This window comes from Heptranchias perlo, chromosome 18 (genome assembly GCF_035084215.1).
Source record: "Heptranchias perlo isolate sHepPer1 chromosome 18, sHepPer1.hap1, whole genome shotgun sequence".
Lineage (NCBI taxonomy): Eukaryota > Metazoa > Chordata > Chondrichthyes > Hexanchiformes > Hexanchidae > Heptranchias > Heptranchias perlo.
In genome coordinates, this window is record NC_090342.1 from 3,402,945 (window position 1) to 3,429,604 (window position 26,660).

Here is a 26,660-nt window from a genome sequence, read left to right on the forward strand (position 1 = left end):
TTTGCTTTATTTCAGTTTTCCAAGCGTTTGCCACTTTTCCCCTTTTTATTTTACGGAACTCTGAGCTTACATAGAAATGCATCAAAGTCACAACACGGAAACAGCCCAACCAGTCCATGTCGGTGTTTATCAGCGAATGGTCCTAAACACATTTACCTGCCCTTATTCCTCCATCCAACTATCCAATTTAAGGTTGCCAACTTTGGTTGGACGTATTCCTGCAGGTTTGATCATGTGGTGCCTGGTCACGTGACATCAGATCACTTGACCTTTGATCATGTGCTATTTGATCACGTGACATTTTCCCACCGTTTTTAAACATTATTGCACTTATCTTAGTTGAGTGTCCCAGTACTCTTGTAATTCCTAAGATAAGGTAAAATAATTATGCTGTACTGGATGTACAAATTGGACAGAAATGTTTTGGAATCTAATCCTGAATATTGACCTAATTTCTGCCTCAACCACTAACCCTGGAAGTGAATTCCACAGCCTCACAACTCTCTGTGTGTGAAGATGTTTCTCCTGCCCTCTATTCTAAATCTCTGACATTTAATCTTGTGACTATGGCCCCTCGTTCCTGACCCCTTAACTACTGGAAACGTCCTTCCCAACCTTTGATCATTTTCAACACTTCTATCAAATGACCCCATAATCTGCTCTCTTCTAATGAAAAAAGCCCTCGATTTTTCAAGTCTCTCTTTCGTACTTGTATTTCTTCAAACCAGGCAGCGTCCTAGTGAATCTACTTGAGGTGTTTAAGATGATTAAAGGATTTGATAGGGTAGATAGAAAGAAACTATTTCCTCTGGTGGAGGGAGTCCAGATCAAGGGGGCAGAACCTTAAAATTAGAGCCAGGCCGTTCAGGGGTGATGTCAGGAAGCACTTCTTCGCACAAAGGGGAGTGGAAATCTGGAACTCTCTCCCCCAAAAAGCTGTTGAGGCTGGGGGTCAATTGAAAATGTCAAAATGTTTTGTTAGGCAAGGGCGTTAAGGATTATGGAACTAAGGCGGGTAGATGGAGTTAAGATACAGATCAGCCATGATCTAATTGAATGGCGAAGCAGGCTCGAGGGGCTGAATGGCCTCCTCCTGTTCCTATGTTCCTATATGCTTGGGCTCCACTCTAAAGCCTCAATATCCTTCCTATAGTGTGGAGGCAATAGTGGACACAGTGTTCTAACTGAGGTCCTTGTAAGGTTTATGGCTTTATATTTAATACACCTATTGTGATAAAACCTCAGGTTTCTTTTTTTTTAACTGCTTTTTTCAACTTCATCATTGTAAACACACACCGATCAATCGCGAAAAATCTTTCCCCAGGTTCAAAAAGAAATGGTCAGTGACCTGTAAAAGCTGCAACCTCCTCCAACCCTCCAAGATCTCTGCACTCCTCCAGTTCTGGTCTCTTGTGCGTCCCCGATTTCCATCGTTCCACCATTGGCGGCCGTGCCTTCAGCTGTCCATGCCCTAAGCTCTGGAATTCCCTCCCTAAACCTCTCCACTTCTTTCTCCTCCTTTAAGACGCTCCTTAAAACCTACCTCTTTGACCAAGCTTTTGGTCACCTGTCCTAATATCTCCTTACGTGGCTCGGTGTCAAATTTTGTTTGATAATCGCTCCTGTGAAGCGCCTTGGGAAGTTTTACTACGTTAAAGGCGCTATATAAATGCAAGTTGTTGTTGTTAGAGTTACCTCCGCAATTCATGATTTTCCGGACGGTAGTTGTCGATAGGATATTTCTGCTCCTCAGGAAATCGGCAATCTGTCCTCCAATTGGCACAACAATAGTCATCACCATGTGAGGGACAGCTGACAGTATACCCACCTGCCAGAGAGGAGGTTTAACATTGCAGTTAGATATTTAAGAACACTTATATATTTAATAAAACTACTATCTATAGGGTCGCTTGGGTTGGTAACGGCGACTGTGACACCAGCTCTTGTTACTTATTCTACAGGATGACACTGTTACCTCGAAAACTCCCATTTCCAGCTCCCCCCGGCGGGAGTCGGAGGTCGGAGGTCGATGCAGACAGCAAACCGATCGGCCCTCCGTGAGCCAGGGAGACTTTAACTCTTTATTTGATCTGTTAGCGATTATCTTATATTTATGCTCCCTGGTTCTGGACTCACCCACAAGTGGAGACAGTTTCTCCCCATCCACCCTATCATAGAATCATAGAATCTTACAGCACAGAAGGAGGCCGTTCGGCCCATCGTGCCCTGTGCCGGCTCTTTGAAAGAGCTATCCAATTAGTCCCACTGCCCTGCTCTTTCCCCGTAGCCCTGCAAATTTTTCCTTTTCAAATATATGCCCAATTCCCTTTTGAAAGTTATTATTGAATCTGCTTCCACTGCCCTTTCAGGCAGCGCATTCCAGATCAGAACAACTCGCTGAGTAAAAAAAAATTCTCCTCACCCCTCCCTTGGCTCTTTTGCCAATTATTTTAAATCCATGTCCTCTGGTTACCGACCCTCCTGCCACTGGAAATAGTTTCTCCTTATTTACTCTATCAAAACCCCTCATAATTTTGAACATCTCCATTAAATCTCCCCGATCGAACCCCTTCATAGTTTTAAATACCACTTCGATCAGGTGTTCCCTTAATCATCTCTTTCCCAGAGTAAAGAGCTCCAGCCTGCTCCTTTATGAACTTTAACAACCAAGAAATGTAGTCCTTACTTTTTTGTCTCTTTAAGCAATTCGCCCTTCATTTATTCACATTTGCCCTGCATTAATTATTGTACCCGTTACAATGAGGCTTGATTCAGAGTCTCATTATTTTTTATCATTGATATTTCATTATCAATTATTTGTTAAGACAGCCCCTTTAAAGCCCTTCATTACATATTTCATGGCCCCCAGTTTAATTACATTTCTACCAGATATCCTGTCATCCTGTGCATGATATCAATATCTCCATCAGACATGCGTGAGGTGATGTTATAATGGAGAACACACAGTGCTTTAATGAAACAGTTCACCGTGACGCAATTGGACCATTCTTCAATCAGATACGAGATGAGTTCAGTACTTTTATTATTTTAATTTCAGTTACTTGCCTAACCCGTTGTGTATACAGAGCCCTCGTGGACCATGTACAGGACCTGAATTCCATCCCTCTTTTGTTGCTGACCGGAACTCACTTCTGAATTCATCGCTGGTGAGTTATGGGATCAGCAAGTCAGAGGGGCAGTTCGCTGACTCTGTGCTCCCAGGAAGTGCTGGTCCGACATTCGACTATAACAGCGTCACCTCAATTCTCAATCCCGCGCTCCCGTCTCGCTGTGAGCTTGGGATTGGTGAACGGCCCCCAGAGCTCAGGGCTCCTCTAAATCTTCACCTAGTGGAGGGATTATCTTTCCCTTTGGACCACTACGGACCTGGTTTCCACGGTGTGAAATTATCCCATGGTTGGGCCCTCGGGGCTGGATTACCTTGTTCATGGAAAAGTTGCACAGATTTGCCAACCCGCCAGGGCTGTCCTGGAGTCTCCAGAAATTGAAGATTAATCTCCAGGACACTGCTGGGAGCAAAAACACCCGGGAGAAAAATCATAGGGGCCTTAAAAATAATTCTTTGAACACTTTTGTTTGCTAGTTATAAAATATTGGAGACGGCATTCAAGTATCATCCAACGTGGTAACGAAGGGTCTGTTTGCTTTCTGATTGGCCGTGTGAAGGCGGGGCACCGCGAGGATGGACGTGTTGGGCGACCAGTGGCGGGAGTGTGGGGGGGGTTGCAGTTGGAGGCAGGAGGTCGTGTGACGAAACCTCCTGGAATATGTCCAACCAGAGTCGGCAGCCCCTCGGGTATCGGTGAGGTGGGACAGGGGGAGCGACAGGACTTCCGCCTCGCCGCTGTGACCCCCTACCGCTTACCGAGCTCGTCACCGGTGCAGCGCAAGTCTTGCGGCCGGTTCCCACCACCAAAACAGGGAGCCCACCACTCCTGTCGGAGGAGAATCTTGGTCGTGCTGCAGGGAATCCCCCAACCCAGCACCTGAAGAGGAGGCCGGGTATTTAATGGGGACGGACGAGCCCCGAAAGTGGACATCAACATTTCCTTTTAGGTCTGTAATAGAAAGAAAGTAGTTCATTGGCTGTGAAGCACTTTGGGACGCCCAGAGGTCATGAAAGGCGCTATATAAATGCAGGTTCTTTCTTTCTTGTAAGGTAGAATCCCTGAGGATGCCTGGGAACTCCCTCAGACACGACCCCTTTTCACTGCCAAAAGAGCCCCGCAGCTCTTTCACCGCCCCCCCACTCCGCCCCTCCTCCCCCCTGGAATTTCCTGGTCTTGGGTGGAACTTTGAAGGAGCAGGGATGAGCTCCATTCGTTGCCCGGAGCCCAATACGGAATTTCGGAACCCAACATTTTAACTGGGTCTATCGTGTAACCAGAGCCTCTCTCCTGGGTCGGAGATCCAGTCAGGCAGCGTGAACAGGGTCGGAGGGTCGGAGATCCAGTCGGGCAGCGTGAACAGGGTCAGAGGGTCGGAGATCCAGTCAGGCAGCGTGAACAGGGTCAGAGGGTCAGAGATCCAGTCAGGCAGCGTGAACAGGGTCGGAGGGTCAGAGATCCAGTCAGGCAGCGTGAACAGGGTCGGAGGGTCGGAGATCCAGTCGGGCAGCGTGAACAGGGTCAGAGGGTCGGAGATCCAGTCAGGCAGCGTGAACAGGGTCAGAGGGTCGGAGATCCAGTCAGGCAGCGTGAACAGGGTCGGAGGGTCGGAGATCCAGTCGGGCAGTGTGAACAGGGTCGGAGGGTCGGAGATCCAGTCGGGCAGTGTGAACAGGGTCGTGCCTGGTTGGAACTGACACTGGAGATACCAGTCTGAGACCAGTACCTGCAATATGAACGCAGCGTAAGTGACTAATCCCTCTCGTAAACTTCCTCTCACTTACCTTGCTGATTGGAAAACCAAAGACCTCCTCGAAGTAGGCGGGCTGGCTGATGAGCAGCAGGTAGAAGGTCCAGCTTCTGCAGAAATTGGCCACAATGATGGCATACACCGGCATGGAGGTGAAGAACTTCAACCAGGGGGTTCTAAATTTCTGGGGGTGGAAATCAGAGAATGGGAGTGGTCAGTCTCAATACGTCAGGAGGTCAAAGGAACCAACTCACGCACGGGAGATTCGGGATAACAGGAATATCTCACAGGTGAGACAGGAATCACCACCACCACCACAACAACAACAACAACAACAACAGCTTGCATTTATATAGCGCATTTAACGTAGTAAAACGTCCCAAGGCGCTTCACAGGAGCGATTATCAAACAAAATTTGACACCGAGTCACATAAGGAGATATCAGGACAGGTGACCAAAAGCTTGGTCAAAGAGGTAGGTTTTAAGGAGCTTCTTAAAGGAGGGGAGAGAGATAGAGAGGCGGAGAGGTTTAGGGAGGGAATTCCAGAGCTTAGGGCCTGGACAGCTGAAGGCACGGCCGCCAATGGTCGAGCGATTAAAATCAGGGATGCGCAAGAGGCAAGAATTGGAGGAGTGTGGAGATCTCGGAGGGATGTAGGGCTGGAGGAAGTTACAGAGATAGGGAGGGGGCGAGGTCATGGAGGAGGTTACAGAGATAGAGAGGGGTGAGGCCATGGAAGAGGTTACAGAGATGGGGAGGGGCGAGGCCATGGAGGGATTTGAAAACAAGAATGAGAATTTTAAAATCGAGGTGTTCCCGGACTGGGAGCCAATGTAGGTCAGCGAGCACAGGGGGGTGATGGGTGAACGGGACTTGGTGCGAGTTAGGATACGGGCAGCAGAGTTTTGGATGAGCTCAAGTTTATGGAGGATGGAAGATGAGAGGTCGGCCAGGAGAGCATTGGAGTAGTTAAGTCTAGAGGTAACAAAGGCATGGATGAGGGTTTCAGCAGCAGATGAGCTGAGGTAGGGACGGGGACGGGCGATGTTACGGAGGTGGAAGTAGGCGGTCTTGGTGATGGAGCGGATGTGTGGTCGGAAGCTCATCTCGGGGTCAAATAGGACGTCAAGGTTGCGAACTGTCCAGTTCAGCCTCAGACAGTGGCCAGGGAGAGGGACGGAGTCGGTGGCTCGGGAACGGAGTTTGTGACGGGGACCAAAGACAATGGTTTCGGTCTTCCCAATATTTAGTTGGAGCAAATTTTTGCTCATCCAGTCAGACAAGCAGTGTAACAAATCAGAGGCAATGGAGGGGTTAAGGTGAGAAAGAAATAACTCACAAATGAGACAGGAATTACTCACAGGTAAGACAGGGTTAACACCGGCTACACAAAGCCCGTGTGTCAGAGGGCCAGGGTCATTAGCAGCGCATGAAACACAATATAAAAGAAACTCACTTGGTATTTCATGGAAGCGCCAAATTAGATTATGGGGGAGACGTATTGGGAGCACATATTAGGAATTCAGGCCTAGTGGTCAATGGCTTTTGTAGGTTTATTACATCAAATTTTACAGCACAGAAATAGGCCTCTCGGCCCAACTGGTCTGTGCCGGTGTTTATGCTCCAAATGAGCCTCCTCCCTCCCTACTTCATCTCACCCTATCAGCATATCCTTCTATTCCTTTCTCCCTCATGTGTTTATCGAGCTTCCCGTTAAATGCATCTATGCTATTCACCTCAACCACTCCTTGTGGTAGCGAGTTCCACATTCTAACCACTCTCTGGCTAAAGAAATTTCTCCTGAATTCCCTATTGGATTCATTAGTCACTATCTTATTTTTATTATCTATATTGTATATTATCCGTCCATTAACATGAATTGATGGAAAGTCACATGGGGTCCACGGGTCTCCGCACTTCAGTACCCAACATGTGCTCTCCGCACTAGTAGGACAAACTTGTAGAACGGACCCTCGTGCTCAATTGGGGCTAAAACACACTGGGGGTCATTCTAACCACAGGCAGTGGTGTCAGATGGACGATATCGAACAGGCCGCCGCTCATCATACACTGCGGCCGATCTTCCCTTGCGTTGACTTCCGTTTAACACCAGCGCCCAAAGTTAAAATTACCCCCGTAACCTTCTGACTCAGAGGCAAGGCTGTTAGCAACTGAGCAAAAGCTGGCACTTAAGCCTCCCTTTATTTATCCCTATCTCTGTAACCTCCTCCAAACCTACAACCCTCCGAGATCTCTGCGCTCCTCCAATTCTGGCCTCTTGAGCATCCTCAATTTCCTTCGCCCCCACCATTGGCGGCCGTGCCTTCAGCTGCCTAGGCCCTAAGCTCTGGAATTCCCCTCCAAACCTCTCCGCCTCTCTCTCCTCCTTCTTTAAGACACTCCTTAAAACCTGCCTCATTGACCAAGCCGTACTGATATCTCCTTGCGTGGCTCGGTGTCAAATTTTGTTTGATAATCGCTCCTGTGAAGCACCTTGGGACGTTTCACTATGTTAAAGGCGCTATATAAATGCAAGTTGTTGTTGTTGTTGTTGTTGTTGTTGAGTACAGGCATTATCCCAGGCCGGTCAGTACTGAATCTGTGTTGGGATGTACCAGCTCACCTGGTTTGCATTTACTAGAGAGGCCCTTTCCCCAATACTGGTCTCGATATACGTTCTCTCCTCACTTGTTATTGTCGGGTGCTTTGCTGGACTTTCATAGGCGAACAGCAGCCAGAATATGTACCATATCATCCCAAACATACCTGGAAAATCAAAAAGGAAAAGTGACTACGTTACAAGTGGTTGAAGTTAACTACAGCCCATGAGTTTATATTTCTGCTTCGCTTGTCCACCAAGGTTTAATGTTCAAATCTAAGCACAGATAACCCCTCCAGTCAGGTGTCAGCTGTGGCTCAGTAAGTAGCACTCTCGCCTCTGATTCAGACAGTTGTGTGGTTCGAGTCCCACTCCAAAGATTTAAGCATAAAATCTAGGCTGGGAGTGCTGCAGTGTTGGAGGTGCTCTCTTTTGGATGAGATGGTAAACTGAGGCCCCGACTGCCCTCTCAGGTGGACGAAAAAGATCCCACGGCCACTATTTCGAAGAAGAGCAGGGCAGTTCTCCCCAGTATCCTGGGCCAATAATTATCCCTCAACCAAAATCACTAAAAGACAAATGATCTGGTCATTATCACATTGCTGTTTGTGGGATCTTGCTGTGCGCAAATTGGCTGCAGCGTTTCCTACATTACAACAGTGACTACGCTTCAAAAGTACTTAATTGGCTGTAAAGCACTTTGGGACATCCTGAGGTTGTGAAAGGCGCTGTAGAAATGGGAGTTCTTTCTTTACAGTCAGTCTTTGAAAAGCAAACTATATTCGGAACTTGCTTCCTTTACTAGATTGGATTTTTGACTAGAGAACCGGAGGAGCAAAAATCTGGGCCAATTCCATCGTGCTCCCGATACTGGGATACTGCCGGCATGACCAGAGAGCGAACCGGGACCTGGAAACGCCACGTCCCAGCTTCATACTCAGGCTTGTGGGGACGGATCCACCACCTGCCCCTAAACAAGGCCATCGATGCAAGGGGGAGTGGGGGCCGGCGGGGGGGGGGGGCTCGGACTCTCTATGTTGGGAGTTCTCATGAACTTGGTCCTCAAAGAGACTCGGCATATCCATGGCAGAGGTGGGGCCCACCTAAGGGTCCAGCCAGGATGAGGGGGTATGGGGGGAGGGGGGAGAAGGGGGGAAAGTGGGGGGGGGGGCTGTACCCCCCAGAGATCCAGCCTGCAGTTCCTGTTCAAGTTTTAAGGCAGCCCACATTATAAGGGGCAGCTAAGGGACTTGCCTTACGCCTCACGATACAGACACTCTCCACCCACCCGGACCCCACGTGATCTCCTGGGAGAGGCGAGAAACCAGATAAAAAACCAGGCCGATTAAGGGGCTAAACTGGAAAATTCCTCTCCGACCCTCTTAGGCAATCAGAACTCGTCCAGGAGATTCCATTGGCCGTGATTTACATTACCAGGACACCTACCTCTTGTACGAGATGATCTCCGCCCCAGACAGAAAAGTTCTCGCTTGACGGAATTCAACGAATCGGCGTCCACCGCACGAGAAGACAGCCTGTTCCAGAGGCCCACTGTTCTCTGGGAAAAGAACCACCTCCTGACCTCTAACCTCAATCTGACCTTTACATAACCTGTAATCATGACCCGTGGTCCTCCTGAACCTATTTAATTGAAATAGTTTGTCCACATAAACACAATCTACATCATCTTATAAACCTGCCTGGGCCTACACTTCTCCAAAGTATAGACCCAGCTCTATCTGGCTAACTAAGATGCTTCAAACTGAGAATTAACCTTGCGGCCCTCCTCCGCACCCTTTCCAAAGTCTCAATATCGCCCACCATATGAGAACACCAAAACTGGGTGCAGTATTCTAACTGAGGCCTAGCCAAGGTCTTGTATAAGTGTAGAGGTCATGGATACTGGACTAATAACGCAGAGGTTGTGAACTCTCCGAAGGAAGCTGGTAGGATTTGAACTCACAACCTCTGGCTCACTAGTGACAGCTGACAGATTGTTGTAAAATCCCAACAGGTTCAGTAATGACCTTTCGGGAAGGAAACCTGCCACTCCTACCCGATCTGGCCTTTAGGTGACTCCAGACCAATGGTGGGTCTAGATGATGGAGCACGCGGATTTGGGAGGTGCTGCTGAAGAAGCCTTCGTGAGGTGCTGCAGTGCATCCTGACTCCACCCCCAGTGTGGGTCACAGAATGGGCCCTATAGTGTTATAGCCCTATCCCCACCTCCAGTGTGGGTCACAGAATGGGCCCTATAGTGTTATAGCCCTATCCCCACCCCCAGTGTGGGTCACAGAATGGCCCTATTGTGTTATAGCCCTATCCCCACCCCCAGTGTGGGTCACAGAATGGGCCCTATAGTGTTATAGCCCTATCCCCACCCCCAGTGTGGGTCACAGAATGGCCCTATTGTGTTATAGCCCTATCCCCACCCCCAGTGTGGGTCACAGAATGGCCGTATTGTGTTATAGCCCTATCCCCACCCCCAGTGTGGGTCACAGAATGGGCCCTATAGTGTTATAGCCCTATCCCCACCCCCAGTGTGGGTCACAGAATGGCCGTATTGTGTTATAGCCCTATCCCCACCCCCAGTGTGGGTCACAGAATGGGCCCTATAGTGTTATAGCCCTATCCCCACTCCCAGTGTGGGTCACAGAATGGGCCTATAGTGTTATAGCCCTATCCCCACCCCCAGTGTGGGTCACAGAATGGACCCTATAGTGTTATAGCCCTCCAGGCAATCCATGCTCTTGTCTAGTGGGGCTCAACGCCAGAGGACAAGTCTTGCAAAGTTACCCCTTTGCACCCAAGGATAGCAGCCTCACCTATTCCACCACCCAATTAACACCAAGCCACTTTTATAACATGTCTAGCTGTACACTGAGGAGGTCACCATTTACACATTCTTCAGCAATGGCGCCTTGGATAACATTCTGAATTATTGACAGTTTTGGTTTACCTTCCCACTTGGTCCTTTTGAAGGGAACTTACCGTAAACATAGAAAACCGAAGACCAGCCTTTGTACTGGACCAATAATCCTGCCAGAGGCATCGCTACGACTGCCCCTGCGTAGGAACCTGAGGGGAACACGCAATTGGACAATAAGAGCCAGCACTTTGCTCTGATTCTTACTTCAGCAGCAACCCAGATCTCCCCGTCAGAGCTTTGTACAATGTGACCGACGACCAGAGGAGGAACCGTTTTCACTGGCAGGAGGGTCGGTCACCAGAGGACACAGGTTTAAGATCATTGGCAAAAGAACCAGGGGGCGGAGATGAGGAGAATTTTTTTTTTTTACGCAGCGAGTTGTTGTGATCTGGAATACACTGCCTGAAAGGCTATCATTCTGGGGAACCTACACTGCACCCCCTCCAAAGCCAATATATCCTTCCTGAGGTGCGGTGCCCAGAACTGAATGCAATTACTCCAGATGGGGTCTGACCAAGGGTCTGTGTTAAAATAGCAGACAGAGGAATATACAGTTGAAATGCCGCAAACTACAAGGCTACGGACCAAGAGCTGGAAAGTGGGATTAGGCTGGATGCCTCTTTTTCGGCCAGCACAGGCAAGATGGGCCGAATGGCCTCCTTCTGTGCCGTGAATTTCTATGATTCTATCATTCATTAAGCTCGCATCACCAGCTCTACTTTCTTGCCTTATATCCTGTACCTGGAACCTACTCACTGACTTACAAGCTTCGCAGGGTTCACCCTCTGCAGTGCGGAGGTCACAGAGTCTCACTTTTATCATTCGGTCTCGGGATGTGGGCGTAGCTGGCAAGGCCGACATTTATTGCCCATCCCTAGTTGCCCCGAGAAGGTGGTGGTGGGCCTTCTTCTTGAACCGATGAGTTTGATACAACTGAGGGGCTTGCTGGGCCACTTCAGAAGGTAGTTTAAGAGTCAACCAGGTTGGTGTGGGACTGGAGTCACATATAGGCCCAGACCGGGTAAGGACGGCAGGTTTCTTTCCCTAAAGGGACATCAGTGAACCAGTTGGGTTTTTACGACAATCCCACAGCTTCATGGTCACTTTTACTGACACCGGCTTTTTATTCCCAGATTTTTAAATCTGAATTCAAATTCTCAAACTGCCCTGGTGGGATTTGAACTCACAAATCTACCCTGAGATTATTAGTCCAGGTCTCTGGATTATTAATCTAGTAACATAACCACTCTGGTACCTTACCCATTTTTCACAGCCAATGGGTGAATCATCAACCTAACATTGTAATTTGCTAAAATTACCCCTCATATCCCACTCTATTCAGGGTAAAATGAACTGTGTTTTTGCTTTTGCACAATATTGTTGTTGAAAATGATGCTGAGGATGTTTCCCCCGGGCTGGAGAGTCTAGAGTTAGGGGGGCATAGTCTCAGGATAAGGGGTCGGCCATTTAAGACCGAGATGAGAAATTTCTTCACTCAGAGGGTTGTGAATCTTTGGAATTCTCTACCCCAGAGGGCTGTGGACGCTCAGTCGTTGAGTATATTCAAGGCTGAGATCGATAGATTTTTGAACTCTAAGGGAATCAAGGGATATGGGGATCGGGCGGGAGTTGAGGTAGAAGATCAGCCATGATCTTATTGAATGGCGGAGCAGGCTCGAAGGGGTCACCTGGCCCACTCCTGCTCCAATTTCTTATGTTCTTATGAAAATGTGTATCTTTGCCTCTGATAGCAACAAGAGATTTTCATAGCCTACGTATCCCTCAGATTTCTTTCAAAATTGCACTGGAAAATATTAAATATTTAAATTTGGTGGCTCCATGATATCGAAATACTTCCATTGTTCGCTGTTCTGACAAAGTTGATTATATTGGAACTCGCTCCTTGTCAGATGTGTGACGCGCTATATTAAAAACTTCCGTTATGGGGCAACATTAATATGTCACCATAGCAACAGGCGTTCCTTCCCATCAGATATCAGTTACTAAGTGAACATTTACCACATGTCCCTGCATTGTCTACTGAAGGCAGGGCTGGAAATTAATCAGGCAGCCTCTCTCTATTGCCTGAGATTGCCGCACTGAAATGGCTGAGCAGATAATATCATCGGTTCGCCAGTTGTTTGCCTGTGGGTTCGAGCATTCTCTCCTCATCGGTCACGTAGGCTCATACCATGGGCCTTGGGGGGGGCCTTGTGTAAAGTTTCAGTCCTCTGTTCTAATTTATTCCCATATACTTCAAGTTGTTGATACAAACAGACCTTGGTGTTCTAGCTTAGGATTTGGGTTGTCAGCCGTGGCTCAGTGGGTAGCACTCTCACCTTCGGAGTGAAGATAGGTCATGAGGTCAAGTCCCACTCCAGAGACTTGACCACATAATCCAGGCTGACACTCCCAGTGCCAGCACCGAGGGAGTGCTGCACTGTTGGAGGTGCCATCTTTCGGATGAGACGTTAAACCAAGGTCTGACACAAAAGATCCCACAGCCACTATTGTAAAGAAGAGCAGGGGAGTTCTCCCTAGTGGCCTGGACAATATTTATCTCTCAACCAATATTACTAAAAAATACAGATTAGCCTGTTATTATCTCATCGCTGTTTGTGGGATCTTGCTATGCGCAAATTGGCTGCTGTGTTTTCTACATTACAACAGTGACTGTGCTTCAAAAGTACTTCATTGGCTGTAAAGTGCTTTGGGGTGTCCTGAGGTCGTGAAAGATGCTATAAAAGTCTTTCTGTTTTTGTTTCTTAGGATTTATCCAGTAACGAGGCAACAGCGCTAAAGACATCTCTCTCCAAACCTCCAGCCCACAAAATTCAAACCAACAAGTAAGAAAAAAGAATTTGCATTTTATACAGCACTTTTCAAGTTCTCAGGAAGTCCCAAAGTGCTTCACAGCCAATGAATTCCTTTTGAAGTGCAGGCAGTCTTATGGAGGAAAATGCAGCAGCCAATTTTCACACAGCAAGATCCCACAAACAGCAATGAGATGAATGGTCAGTTAGATCGGGTTTGGTGGTGTTGAACCTGACATCCCCTGTTCTTTGACTAGTGACCATGGGATCTTTTATATCCGTCTGAACAGGGCAGACGGGGCCTCGGTTTAACGTCTCATCCGAAAGATGGCACCTCCAACAGCGCAGTGCTCCCTCAGTACTGGGAGTGTCGGCCTGGATTATGTGCTCAGGTCATGAAGCTTAGAACCCGCGGTGGGTTGACGTACATGTAGCCTGAGCCATGTCTGGATGGGACCAGTTGGTTTTTCCGACCAGTGTCGTTTTCCGTATGTTCGTGCGTACTCTCATCCTTCACCCTTGTTTTCCAATCCCTCCATGGCCTCGCCCCCCCCTCCCTATCTCTGTAACCTCCTCCAGCCCTACAACCCTCTGAGATCTCTGCGCTCCTCCAATTCTGGCCACTTGTGCATCCCCGATTTTCATCGACCCACCATTGACGGCCGTGCCTTCAGCTGCCTAGGCCCTAAGCTCTGGAATTCCCTCCCTAAACCTCTCCGCCTCTCTACCTCTCTCTCTCCTCCTTGAAGACGCTCCTTAAAACCCACCTCATCGACCAAGCTTTTGGTCACCTGTCCTAATATCTCCTTATGTAGCCCAGTGTCAAATTTTGTCTGAAATTCGCTCCTGTGAAGCACCTTGGGATGTTTTACCACGTTATAGGCACTATATAAATGCAAGTTAAGAACATAAAAACATAAGAAGTAGGAGCAGGAAGTAGGCCATACGGCCCCTCGAGTCTGCTCCTATTTCTTATGCTCTTAAGTTTTTGTTGTTGTTGTACTCGGAAAAGGCAGGAAATCAATCTATGCTGCCTACTGAGTCCCTGGCAACTTGCGATGGAGTTAGGACTATGGTCATCCTGAGCAATTGCCAATTTTCAGACAACGGGACAAACTATGATTAGTTGCATTCCATTACTATCAAAACTGGAAGAACTTTCAAACCACATTGGAGCCAGGGCTAATTAGCCAGTTTGTAGATCCATGTTTCTGGTTTCCCATGATCTGGCCGCCTTTGGCTGGAACATAGAAACAACAGCTCTTTTGGTCTTCTTTTTCTCAATGTCAAACTGACTTTTTGTTTTCAGAGAGAGAGTAAGACACAATGATATCACAATGGCAGTTAAACAGGGTTTTCACTGCATGCCTGAAAAACTCAACTCATCTGCAGAACTATCTATCTTAATACATCAGAAATCTTATATCCGCATGCACTCCCTAAAACCTTACTTCCTGTTGCCATGTTTTTTCCCGCTTTTATGTTAACTTTTCCCAATATTAATTCTGATGTCCACGTTGACAGTGCAGAATCTCACCTGGAAGTCCAGGAACCCCGCGATCTGGGTGTGCTACCACCTGAGACACTGGTTGCCAACTCTGGTTGGACATATTCCTGAAAGTTTCATCACATGACCTCCTGCCTCCAACGGTTCCCCCACACTCCCGCCACTGGTCACCTGACATGTCCATCCTCGTGGCGCCCCACCTTCCCACAACCAATCGAAAAGCGAACAGGCTCTTTGTTACCCAATTGGATGATTCTTGACTGTCAGTCAAACAGCCCATTTTCCCAGCTCCAATATTTTTATAATTAATAAACAGAAGTGTTCAAAGAAAACAAAGAAAATGCACATTTTCTTTTTTATACCCCTACGATTTTTCTCCCGGGTTTTGCTCGCAGCGGTTGACCTGGAGATTAATCTTCAATTCCTGGAGATTCCAGGGCCAATCCTGGAGGGTTGGCGACCCCCTACTGAGACTCCACACCCAGTGTAAAGTCTCACAATCTCTATGGTTTACGTTCTTCAATGGGAATTGACTGTGTTCCTCAGCCGGACCTGTACAAGGCAGTTCAAAACTCATGGAAGAGCTTTGTTAGCCAGAGGTCATTCTCACAACCCATCCACTCTACTCCTTCTACCCTTCGTTACATTAGTGATCTACGTTCATCGCATCATTACTTGGCGAGGAGTTAGCGGCTAGGCTCCCTATAGAGGATGGCAAGGACTCAGCCACTGACCACAGAAAGATGTAGTAGCCAATCGACTTCTCTCCAGCGGCGGGGCCCACGAGCTCCATAACCCGTGACATGCTGGGTAGGTAACTCCCTGTAAGAAAATAATGGCCATTTTCATTCCCTTTTGAAATTGAGGACTCTCACACAGTAACAATTAGAATTCACAATAACAGAGAGAAGAGTCGACTGATTGAGGGGTTGCTTGCTGAAAGAACTAACGTGATATGCAAAAGAATCACAGCTTTCAACGCGATTGGCACTTACGGTAATGTGAAAATGAGGCCCTAGAGAAGACAGAGTTGACATTTATCCAGCACCTTATCACGTCCTTACACCATCTCAAAGTGCCTCAACAGCCAATGAGTTCTTGAAGCATGGTCACTGTTGCTATGCAGGCAACCAATTTGTGCAGAGCAAGATCCCACAGAGAGGCTTGAACTGCAAGGGGCAAATCGTGCTGATCCTGCACTCGCTTGGGGGAGCCACGCTCAAAGGGAAGGCGGGTCAGAGAATTGGTGCTGAGGCATCTCAGCCCTGTCACTTCCCACACAGTGTCCCTCCAGGATTGGTCCAGCAGTGAACTCAGGCGTAAATCCCTGAAGTATCACTAATCAAGGGCTTGCTTTCCGCTGATTGTACAAAGCATGAATCGTCAACACCGCACAGGACAGATCTTTTCTGCAGACATCGCAGGTCAATTACAGATGAGGAAGGTCATTTAGCCCATCTGAAATCATCCATCCAGAAACTTTCCAGTGACCCCTCCATTGCTGCATCCAATTATTTCTTAAATGATTCCAGGATTTTCGCCTCCATTATCCTCTCTGGAGGTTTATACAACATGTTAATCACTTGCCATGTGAACCATAGAATCACAGAGCACACAAGGAGGCCATTTGGCCCATCATGCCTGTGCTGGCTCTTTGAAGGAGTTATCCGATTAGTCCCACACCCTCTGCTCTTTCCCCATATCCCTGTAAATGTTTTCCTTTTCAAGTATATTCGAAGAAGAATTTCCTGCCATCAGTCCTAAATTTGCCTTTTACTAGTTTGACCTTGTGACCCCTGCCCTACTCTCACGATCTAATTTTAAAGTAATATTCCGGATTTACTGGTTTCCCAGACCTTTAACATTGTGTTTACCTCCATAAGATCATCTCTCAGTTGCCTCCTTTCCAGGCTGAAAAGCCCATGGGCCCACAGTCAGCCAGCCTGAACGGAGAGGCCCACGGCCCACCCGAAATTGGGCCTCATCTAAATATTCCGGGCACTATATTTGTGGTGCCTCCACAGGCAGCTCCCCCTTCAGGAGGAATGAATTTTGCGACACCCCCGATCCCGCCCTATAATTGGGACCCTCATTCCCTCCCCTTGATTTTTAGGGAACTCTGATAACATCCCCTCCCCCAGAGCTAGACTGAAGAATTCCAAGTCATTAAACGAGTTACCACATTATTGCCTACAATCACCTAAATCATATTGCTCAAGGAGTTACAGCAACAACTGATAACAAGACTGAGAAGATAGGGAGTATTACTGTATCAGGCGTCAGCCAAGGACAGGGATTTTAATACGTTTGGCAAGAATAACATTTGGTTCATCGTTTCTTGATGATCCAGACACTTAAAACTCAGTTTAAACAGACCCTTAATTTGAAACAATTTAAGGACAGTATTGAACTAGTCAGAGAGGGATTTAACTGGTTAACTGGTGCCCTAAGAAACAGCACGGGGGGAGATTAACCACACCATGTTTCAGATTGCACATCACCATCTACTGCTTGTCGTCCATTACGCTGTAGGTTTGTAAATTTTCATAAAGCAGGAGTGACTAATAAAACTACCGAGACTTGAGTTCCAGCTCACCCCATCTACAAACCAACACTGACTTTTCAAGGAGTTTGGTCGCCCTACATTTATATGACGAGCTTAGCACACGTCAGAGAAATATCCCACAGCCAGTCCTGGTTCACTTTAAAGCACTTTCACCGTTACACAACACTAGGGGGTCAATTATACCTCCGAGCTTCTCTGGTTCTGTCATCGTAACTACGATGTGTGTGGGGGATTCACCCCACCTTGTATTGTACACCATGAACTGTATGTACAATGTATGGTGCGTAACTGTATTGATTGTACCGGGACCGTTGAATTGTACTGATGTACCATTACAAATTGTATGACCTGTATTGTATTGTTTGAAACGTGACTTGAATTGCATTATGCGTTCCTTTACAAATTTTATGAATAAAGTATATTTTGAAATTTTAAAAAAGGGGGGTTTCCGCCAAAGTTACGACAGTGGAGCAGGAGAAATCCCGAGGGCATTCCCTCCCATGGAATGTTACAGTACGGAGAAAGAGCAATCTCCCACCTCGTCTAATCCCACTCTCTCGCTCGCTCCTCGTTCCCTTTAATATTCAAGCAACTAATTCCATCTTTAAAAGAATTTACAGATTCTGTTTTGAGAAGGGTTTGTGGCAGAAAATTCCACCACCTTAGTAAAGAAATGTTTTTCTTGGCATCGCACCAACCGGTGGGAACAATCTGTCACGGTCTGCCCTGTCAGCAATCATTTTGATCTTGAGGACCTTAAATCAGGTGACCCCCCTTAAGCTTTTCAGCCCCAACATCTCAAGTCTTTCTCCGTAACAGTAACCCCCTCGTCTTGTGGGGGTCGATTTTTTAACTCGGGGACAGGATCGGTGCGTGGTGGGGATGGGCTGCCGGGAGCCACGAAAGGAAGCGATGGGCCGCGTGTAAATGATTCCAATCTGTCTCCCGCCCAAAGCCAACGGGAATGACGACAGGGCTGGGGGGAGCGGGAATTGGGGCGGAGGCGGGAGCGGGAATTAGGGCGGGAGAGGGAATTGGAGCGAGAATTAGATGGGGAGTGTGAATTGGGGCAGGAGCGGGAATTGGAGTGGGAACTGTTTGGGACGTCCTGAGGTCGTGAAAGGCGCTATATAAATGCAAGTTCTTTCCTTTTAGTGAGCGTTTGGATCATTTGTACTCACAGAAATCGAATGTGTGAATTGTTTAACTGGGAACTTTAATTGTAATTACCCAGAACAATTTCTGTGCTCACTCTGTCACACTCGATTATAATTCATCGGAAGAGCTGTGGAAATTCAGGAAAACAATCAGCGCGTGGCCCGTTTACATCGTTTATCCGGGGTCTCCGTGCCTCTTCCGTCGAAGTTCTGTCTGACAATCGGGTGAACCCCTCCCGCGCAGAAATTCACCCCGTGTGCCCGTGTGTTTTTTAGCCGAGCTTTAACTCGCTTAAAATAAAGGGGTCAATCTCTGTCTAAAAACAGCACCCCACTGGGTGAAACATTCATACACAAACTTTGCCACTCAGAAAATGTACCCCAATAGATTTATGCATAGAATTTAATAGCACAGAAGGAGGCCATTCAGCCCATCGTGCCTGTTCCAGCTCTCTGATAGACCCATTAGTCTATCCTTAGTTCCATTCCCCCGCCCATTCCCCATTCAGCCCATTGCCCATGAGTCCTCTCTCTGAACGAGCTCTCCTCTTAATCCCATTCCCCTGCCCTTGTTAAGTAGATTTATAAACATACCTCCACAAGACCTTGCAGTATCCTCACAAACAAAACACAGCCAAAGTGGGTTCTCGCTGCTGATGGGATGAGCATGTTCAGTGTTGAGGTCAAAAATATAGCTGCTCCAAAAACTCTAAGATAAAAAGTACAAAGAAATTCGAAAGGTCACATTTTAGAGAGTCATTATCTTTGTTCGTTAGAGAGCGAAACTCACCAACCTTCTAAAAAATAATTTTAATATTGTTTTGTTTATTGGGGTTTTCACTTCCGACTGTTGTTTAAACAGTGAAGGGTGATGATATTATCAGGGGCACTAGCTCAGACTGAGGGTGCATGAGGGAGCTGAATTACCTTATCACTTTATCTCTGTTTGTTAATTCAGCTTTCTCATGCTCAGATTCAAGAAATTCTTCCCAGACCAGTGCCCCCAATGGTACAAACCAGAATCCTCAAATACTCAATGAGACTAGAGAGAGAGGAGAGGCCACCCTGAAAAATCCAGAGCCATCCTGGGTGGAGATCACCAGAACAGCCATAAACCCGGGATCTGGATGCGTCAAGTCCCGCTTTGCGAGGGAATTTCCGCCAGGCCTGGCAAGGGGCGAAGTCTATCTGCCAGCCCCTTATTAGGCCAATGACCCAAAGGGGGCTTGGCCAGGGGCGGGACATCAGAATTCCGGCGTTCCCATGCTCCAGTTCTTAGTCAAGACCTGGCATGCAGTCAACCAGAAGGTGCATAGGAACAGGAGGAGGCCATTCAGCCCCTCGAGCCTGTTCCGCCATTCGATCAGATCATGGCTGATCTGTATCTCAACTCCATTTACCCGCTTTTGCTCCCTTGATACCCAACAAAAATCTACCGATCTCGGTCTTGAGAGCTCCAATTGACCCCCAGCATCCGCATTCAGAAAGTAATGCCTTGGATGTGAGGACATGATGACTTTCTGTACAGGTGCAAGTATTTTCCTTCATAACACTGGGTTTCAGTTAAGTTTCCTCGGATATTCTCAACAGCAGATTTAAGCAAATAAATAAAATAACAAAAGTAAACAAGTAAATGATGCGATTCATAAGAACTTTAGTTTCTGGAAATGGTACTAAAGATGGGATTTAAGGGGTTAATTCTCCACTCAGCGCTGTTCTTTACGATCACCTAACAAGCTTGCATTAAATTACCCTCGGCCTTACGTTATCGCAGGGGGGCGACAGATTTTTAAACACCTGCGGCAAATAGCACAGAGAGGAATTCGGTACAAGCGTCTTAAGTATCTGTCCGAGAGCAGAAAGAGTCTTTTCGAAAACATTTTTCCAGGGGGAGACAGAGAAGCCTTGGAATAAAGTTTAAAATGAAAGTTTTAAACTTTATTTCGAGTTTGTGCATATTTCATTTTCAGCAGGTTTCAAATGTTGCCTTTGGGTGATGTAAAGCTAAGAGAGAAATATTTACTATCCCGTAGCCCACATCAACAACTGCATACGAACATACGAATTAAGAGCAGTAGGCCATTCGGCCCCTCGAGCCTGCTCTGCCATTTGATAAACTGCAGTTTTCATAGCCTCAATTACACCGTCCGCTACACTCTGGCACTGGGTAATTTTCTACATTGCTGCAGGACCCTGATAGAAAATAAGTGTGTGTTTATCTCCCATCTCCTGTCAGATGTTGATGTATTTATGTCCCCTTCTTAGGTTACACAAAGCATAAGGGACTCGTAGGTTTTTTTGAACCTATTCCCCCTTTGTACATGACCGGTAAAAGATTTCTCGGTCAATAAATAATCCTGCTGACAACTGCACCTCAGAAGGGGTATATAAATTGAATTGGACTAAAATTGTGCACTTAATGAATTAACCCAAACCAGTCTGGTTCAGGCTCCTTCCTGATCTCAGTTCAGGTTAGCGCTCGTTCTTAATAAATCAAACCTACCCAGCAACATTAAAAAAATCAAACTAACCAAGTAATATTTCTGTGGCTGTGTTGGGGGCACACACATGGTTAATCTCAGGGTATGTGACAGTTAACACACTCATCAACAAGTGTGACTTCAAGGACCCTGTAATACACTTACTGTGCACTGTATAGTCTTTCTCTGTTACCAGTACCACCTAGTGGATATAACAAAATATGCTTCTCTTTTTTTACAGGGCCTATTGTTAGCAACAATAATTGGCCTTAGCAGTTTTAAATGTGCAGTGTGATTGAGTTATTCACAAAATGCCAGAGTGTAGGGACACCTTCTCAAGGGCAATTAGGGATGGGCAATAAATGCTGGCCTCGCCAGCGACGCCCACATCCCGTGTACAGAAACTTAACTGGACCAGCCATATAAATACTGTGGCTACGAGAGCAGGTCAGAGACTAGGTATTCTGCAGCGAGTGACTCACCTCCTGACTCCCCAAAGCCTTTCCACCATCTACAAGGCACAAGTCAGGAGTGTGATGGAATACTCTCCACTTGCCTGGATGAGTGCAGCTGCAACAACACTCAAGAAGCTCGACACCATCCAAGATAAAGCAGCCCGCTTGATTGGCAACCCATCCACCACCCTAAACATTCACTCCCTTCACCACCGGCGCACTGTGGCTGCAGTGTGTACCATCCACAGGATGCACTGCAGCAACTCGCCAAGGTTTCTTCGACAGCACCTCCCAAACCCGCGACCTCTACCACCTAGAAGGACAAGAGCAGCAGACACATGGGAACAATACCACCTGCACGTTCCCCTCCAAGTCACACACCATCCCGACTTGGAAATATATCGCCGTTCCTTCATCGTCGCTGGGTCAAAATCCTGGAACTCCCTTCCTAACAGCACTGTGGGAGAACCTTCACCACACGGACTGCAGCGGTTCAAAAAGGCGGCTCACCACCACCTTCTCGAGGGCAATTAGGGATGGGCAATAAATGCTGGCCTCGTCAGCGACGCCCACATCCCGTAAATTAATTAAAAAATAAATAAATAAATAAAAGTGTTGCTCAATTCTGTAAGTTCAGTGATACTGGAAGAAAAAAACATTTGTATTTATATAACACCTTTCATGACCTCAGGACATCCCAAAACCATTTAAAGCCAATGAAGTATTTTTGAAGTGTAGTCACTGTTGTAATGTAGGAATTTGTGCACAGCAAGCTCCCGCAAACAGCAATGAGATAATGACCAGATAATCTGTTTTTTTTAGTGATGTTGGTTGAGCGATAAATATTGGCCCAGGACACCGGGGAGAACTCCCCTGATCTTCCGCGAAATAGAGCCATGGGATCTTTTACATCCACCTGAGAGGGTAGACAGAGCCTCGGTTTAATGTCTCATCCAAAAGAAGGCACCTCTGACAGTGCAACACTCCCTCAGTACTGCACTGGGAGGGTCAGCCTGGATTATGTGCTCAAGCATCTGGAGGGGGACTTGAACCCATGACCTTCTGACTCAGAGGCCAGAGTGTTACCCACTGAACATCTCCACCAGATCTCCCCTTAACCTTCGTTGCCCTTCATTCCTGCCTCATTTTCATAGTATTACCAGGCTTACACCTGCTCTGGGTGCAAGCTCCCCATGCCCCCCCACCCCACAGGGGGAACCCTCTAAAGCCTTCAGGCACTGCAAGGAGGGCACAGGCCTGCTGTAATGGGTCTTTGCTCATCTTTCTCTCTTTGGCCTTGGAGGGGATGCAGCGCAAATTCACCAGGATGATACCAGGGCTTAGAGAGTTAAATAAACTTGGTTGGATAAACTTGGCTTGTATTCCCTTGAGTTTAGGAAATTGAGGGGTCATCTGATCGAGGTGTTTAAAATCATAGAATCAAAAAATGGTTACAGCATGGAAGGCGGCCGTTCGGCCCATCAAGTCCATGCCAGCTCTCTGCAAGAGCAATCCAGCTAGTCCCACTCCCCGCCCTTTCCCCGTAGCCCTGCAAATATTTTCCTTTCAAGTACTTATCCAGTTCCCTTTTGAAGGCCATGATTGAATCTGCCTCCACCACCCCCTCGGGCAGTGCATTCCAGATCCTAACCACTCGCTGTGTAAAAACGTTTTTCCTCCTGTCACTTTTGGTTCTTTTGCCAATCACCTTAAATCTATGTCCTCTGGTCCTTGACCCTTCCGCCAATGGAACAGTTTCTCTCTATCTACTCTGTCTAGACCCTTCATGATTTTGAATACCTCCATCAAATCTCCTCACGATCTTCTCTGTAGCAAGGAGAACAACCCCAGCTTCTCCAGTCTATCCACATAACTAAAGTCCCTCATCCCTGGAATCATTCCAGTAAATCTCTTCTGCACACTCTCTAAGGCCATCACATCTTTCCTGAAGTGCGGTGCCCAGAACTGGACACAATACTCCAGTTGTGGCCGAACCAGTGTTTTATAAAGGTTCATCATGACTTCCATACTGTTGTACTCTATGCCCAGGATCCCGTATGCTTTTTTAACCGCTTGCTCAACCTGCCCTGCCACCTTCAACGATTTGTGCACATATACCCCCAGATCCCTCTGTTCCTGTACCCCTTTTATATTGCCTCTCCTCGTTCTTCCTACCGAAATGTATCACTTTGCATTTTTCTGTGTTAAATTTCATCTGCCACGTGTCCGCCCATTCCACCAACCTGTCTATATCCTCTTGAAGTCTATCACTATCCTGTTAAATGTTAAAGGGATTCGATAGGGTAGATACAGAGAAACTATTTCCTCTGGTGGAAGAATCCAGAACAAGGGGACACAATCTTAAAATTAGAGCCAGGCCGTTCAGGAGGGAAATCAGGAAACATTTTTTCACACAACGGGTGATACAAATTTGGAATTCCCTCCCCCAAAAGGCTGCAGATGCTGGGGGTCAATTGGAGCTTTCAAGAGTAAGATCGGTAGATTTTAGTTAGGTTAGGGTATCAAGGGATATGGAGCAAAGGCAGATAAATGGAATTATAGTGCAGATAAGCCATGGTCTAATTGAATGGCGGAACAGGCTCGAGGGGCTGAATGGCCTCCTCCTGTTCCTAATGTTCCTATTAAGGACAGCTGTGATCTGACTGTCCGCACATCTGGACTTTCTGAGGGGTGAAATAATTATAAAGTATTTCCCACTTATCCACAAAATAATCTTTATCATTTATCACATTCTCCATTTGGCGAGAAACTGGAAAGTACTGCAGTACAAAGGGATCTGGGGGTCCTAGTGCAAGAAAATCAAAGCAGGTGATCAAGAAGGCCAACGGAATGTTGGCTTTTATTGCTAGGGGGATAGAATATAAAAACAGGGAGGTATTGCTGCAGTTATATAAGGTATTGGTGAGACCGCACCTGGAATACTGCATACAGTTTTGGTCTCCATACTTAAGAAAAGACATACTTGCTCTCGAGGCAGTACAAAGAAGGTTCACTCGGTTAATCCTGGGGATGAGGGGGCGGACATATGAGGAGAGGTTGAGTAGATTGGGACTCTACTCATTGGAGTTCAGAAGAATGAGAGGCAATCTTATGGAAACATATAAGATTATGAAGAGGCTTGATCGGGTGGATGCGGTAAGGATGTTCCCAAGGATGGGTGAAACTAGAACGAGGGGGCATAATCTTAGAATAAGGGGCTGCTCTTTCAAAACTGAGATGAGGAGAAACTTCTTCACTCAGAGGGTAGTAGGTCTGTGGAATTTGCTGCCCCAGGAAGCTGTGGAAGCTGTGGAAGCTACATCATTAAATAAATTTAAAACAGAAATAGACGGGGTTACGGGGAGCGGGCAGGAAATTGGACATGAATTTAGATTTGAGGTTAGGATCAGATCAGCCATGATCTTATTGAATGGCGGAGCAGGCTCGAGGGGCCGATTGGCCTACTCCTGCTCCTATTTCTTATGTTCTTATGTTCCAATCCAATGGTTTTTAATTTGTCGGAGGAAGATTCTCCGACAGATACCCATCCCTTAAAGCGTAACGCCCTCCTACTGAATTTCTCACTGCTCTTATTTTTTTAACAGAGGTATTAAACCCTTTTACAACAACGACTGGAAAATCTACCTCGGAATGTGTGTGACGCTTTGGGACGTCCTGAGAACTGTCGTAATAATGCTTTACATTACATGTGCGAGATCTTTCTTATATAAAGCGGCTTTGAGTGGCAGCTGAATATTTGCCAACCTGATATTGTGAGCACAGATGAACGAGCGTTAATAATTAACCAAGACAGCTGCCCCGGCCCCTCCTAACGGTCCCGTTACAATCGACATATCATTTGACAAAGGAAAAAAGCCGCCTGCAATAAATGATTTCTGTGGGCGAGCAGTAATATTTCCTGTCCCGTTCGCATGTGCAGGAGAAAGTGCCTTTAAAATTCAATCAATTCACCAACGATAGCTTCTTTCGGTGAGAAAGCTGCAGCTATAACTGTGCTTTGCCAGCCCATGCACACGTCAGGATCTAAAACAAGTAATGTGATATATTTTGTTGCCACAAATGAGATAAAATACAAAAAGCTTTCATGGTTTCATAGATTTCTTTATCAGATTAGAGGAAAATGATGCCTCTCTCAGACAATGAAGGTGACTGCATGTTTCGCTATTCTCTCACTGCAGTATATTATCAAAAGGAGTGAGATTGAGCACGAGCTCATTTAAATTCGCAGAGCTGCGTTTTTTTACTTTTTTTTAAAAAGTGAGATGTGTCAAAATAGGCGACATTTTTAAACCAAAAGTCCCACTCCAGAGATTTGAGCGCATAATTCAGGCTGACACTCCCAGTGCAGTACCGAGGGAGTGCTGCACTGTCGGAGGGTAAGTGCCGAGGGAGTGCTGCACTGTCGGAGGGTCAGTGCCGAGGGAGTGCTGCACTGTCGGAGGGTCAGTGCCGAGGGAGTGCTGCACTGTCGGAGGGTCAGTGCCGAGGGAGTGCTGCACTGTCGGAGGGTCAGTGCCGAGGGAGTGCTGCACTGTCGGAGGGTCAGTGCCGAGGGAGTGCTGCACTGTCGGAGGGTCAGTGCCGAGGGAGTGCTGCACTGTCGGAGGGTCAGTGCCGAGGGAGTGCTGCACTGTCGGAGGGTCAGTACCGAGGGAGTGCTGCACTGTCGGAGGGTCAGTACCGAGGGAGTGCTGCACTGTCGGAGGGTCAGTGCCGAGGGAGTGCTGCACTGTCGGAGGGTCAGTGCCGAGGGAGTGCTGCACTGTCGGAGGGTCAGTGCCGAGGGAGTGCTGCACTGTCGGAGGGTCAGTGCCGAGGGAGTGCTGCACTGTCGGAGGGTCAGTGCCGAGGGAGTGCTGCACTGTCGGAGGGTCAGTACTGAGGGAGCGCTGCACTGTTGGAGGGTCAGTACTGAGGGAGTGCTGCACTGTCGGAGGTGGCCTCTTTCGGATGAGACGTTAAACCGAGGCCCCGTCTGCCCCTCTCAGCTGGATGTTAAAGATCCCACGTTACTACTTGAAGAAGAGCAGGGGAGTTCTCCCCGGTGTCCTGGCCAATATTTATCCCTCGACCAACATCACTAAAATGCAGATAAACTGCTCAGTCATCTGACTGCAGTTCGTGGGATTGTGGTGTGCACAAAATGACTGGCGTGTTGACCTGCATAACAACTAGCACGGCACTTCAAAGCAATTCATTGCACGTGAAACGCTTTGAGATGTTTCTGAGAGACGTGATATAACTTCTTTGGGTA

The 26,660-nt window shown here is 47.3% G+C and overlaps 1 protein-coding gene across 2 annotated transcripts in view; it reads right to left on the minus strand.

The window, feature by feature from the left end:
• slc17a8 (solute carrier family 17 member 8) overlaps positions 1-26,660 on the minus strand; it is a 51,149-nt gene that overhangs the window by 11,991 nt on the left and 12,498 nt on the right. Inside the window, exons 4-9 of one of the 2 annotated variants that reach the window (XM_068000015.1) lie at positions 19,045-19,159; positions 15,462-15,549; positions 10,470-10,556; positions 7,503-7,645; positions 4,913-5,062; positions 1,696-1,828 (exon numbers count right to left, since the gene is read on the minus strand). In XM_068000015.1, the coding sequence (XP_067856116.1) occupies positions 1,696-1,828; positions 4,913-5,062; positions 7,503-7,645; positions 10,470-10,556; positions 15,462-15,549; positions 19,045-19,159 (716 nt within the window). The remainder of the gene's footprint in view (positions 1-1,695; positions 1,829-4,912; positions 5,063-7,502; positions 7,646-10,469; positions 10,557-15,461; positions 15,550-19,044; positions 19,160-26,660) is intronic. The other variant, XM_068000016.1, reaches the window with a different exon arrangement.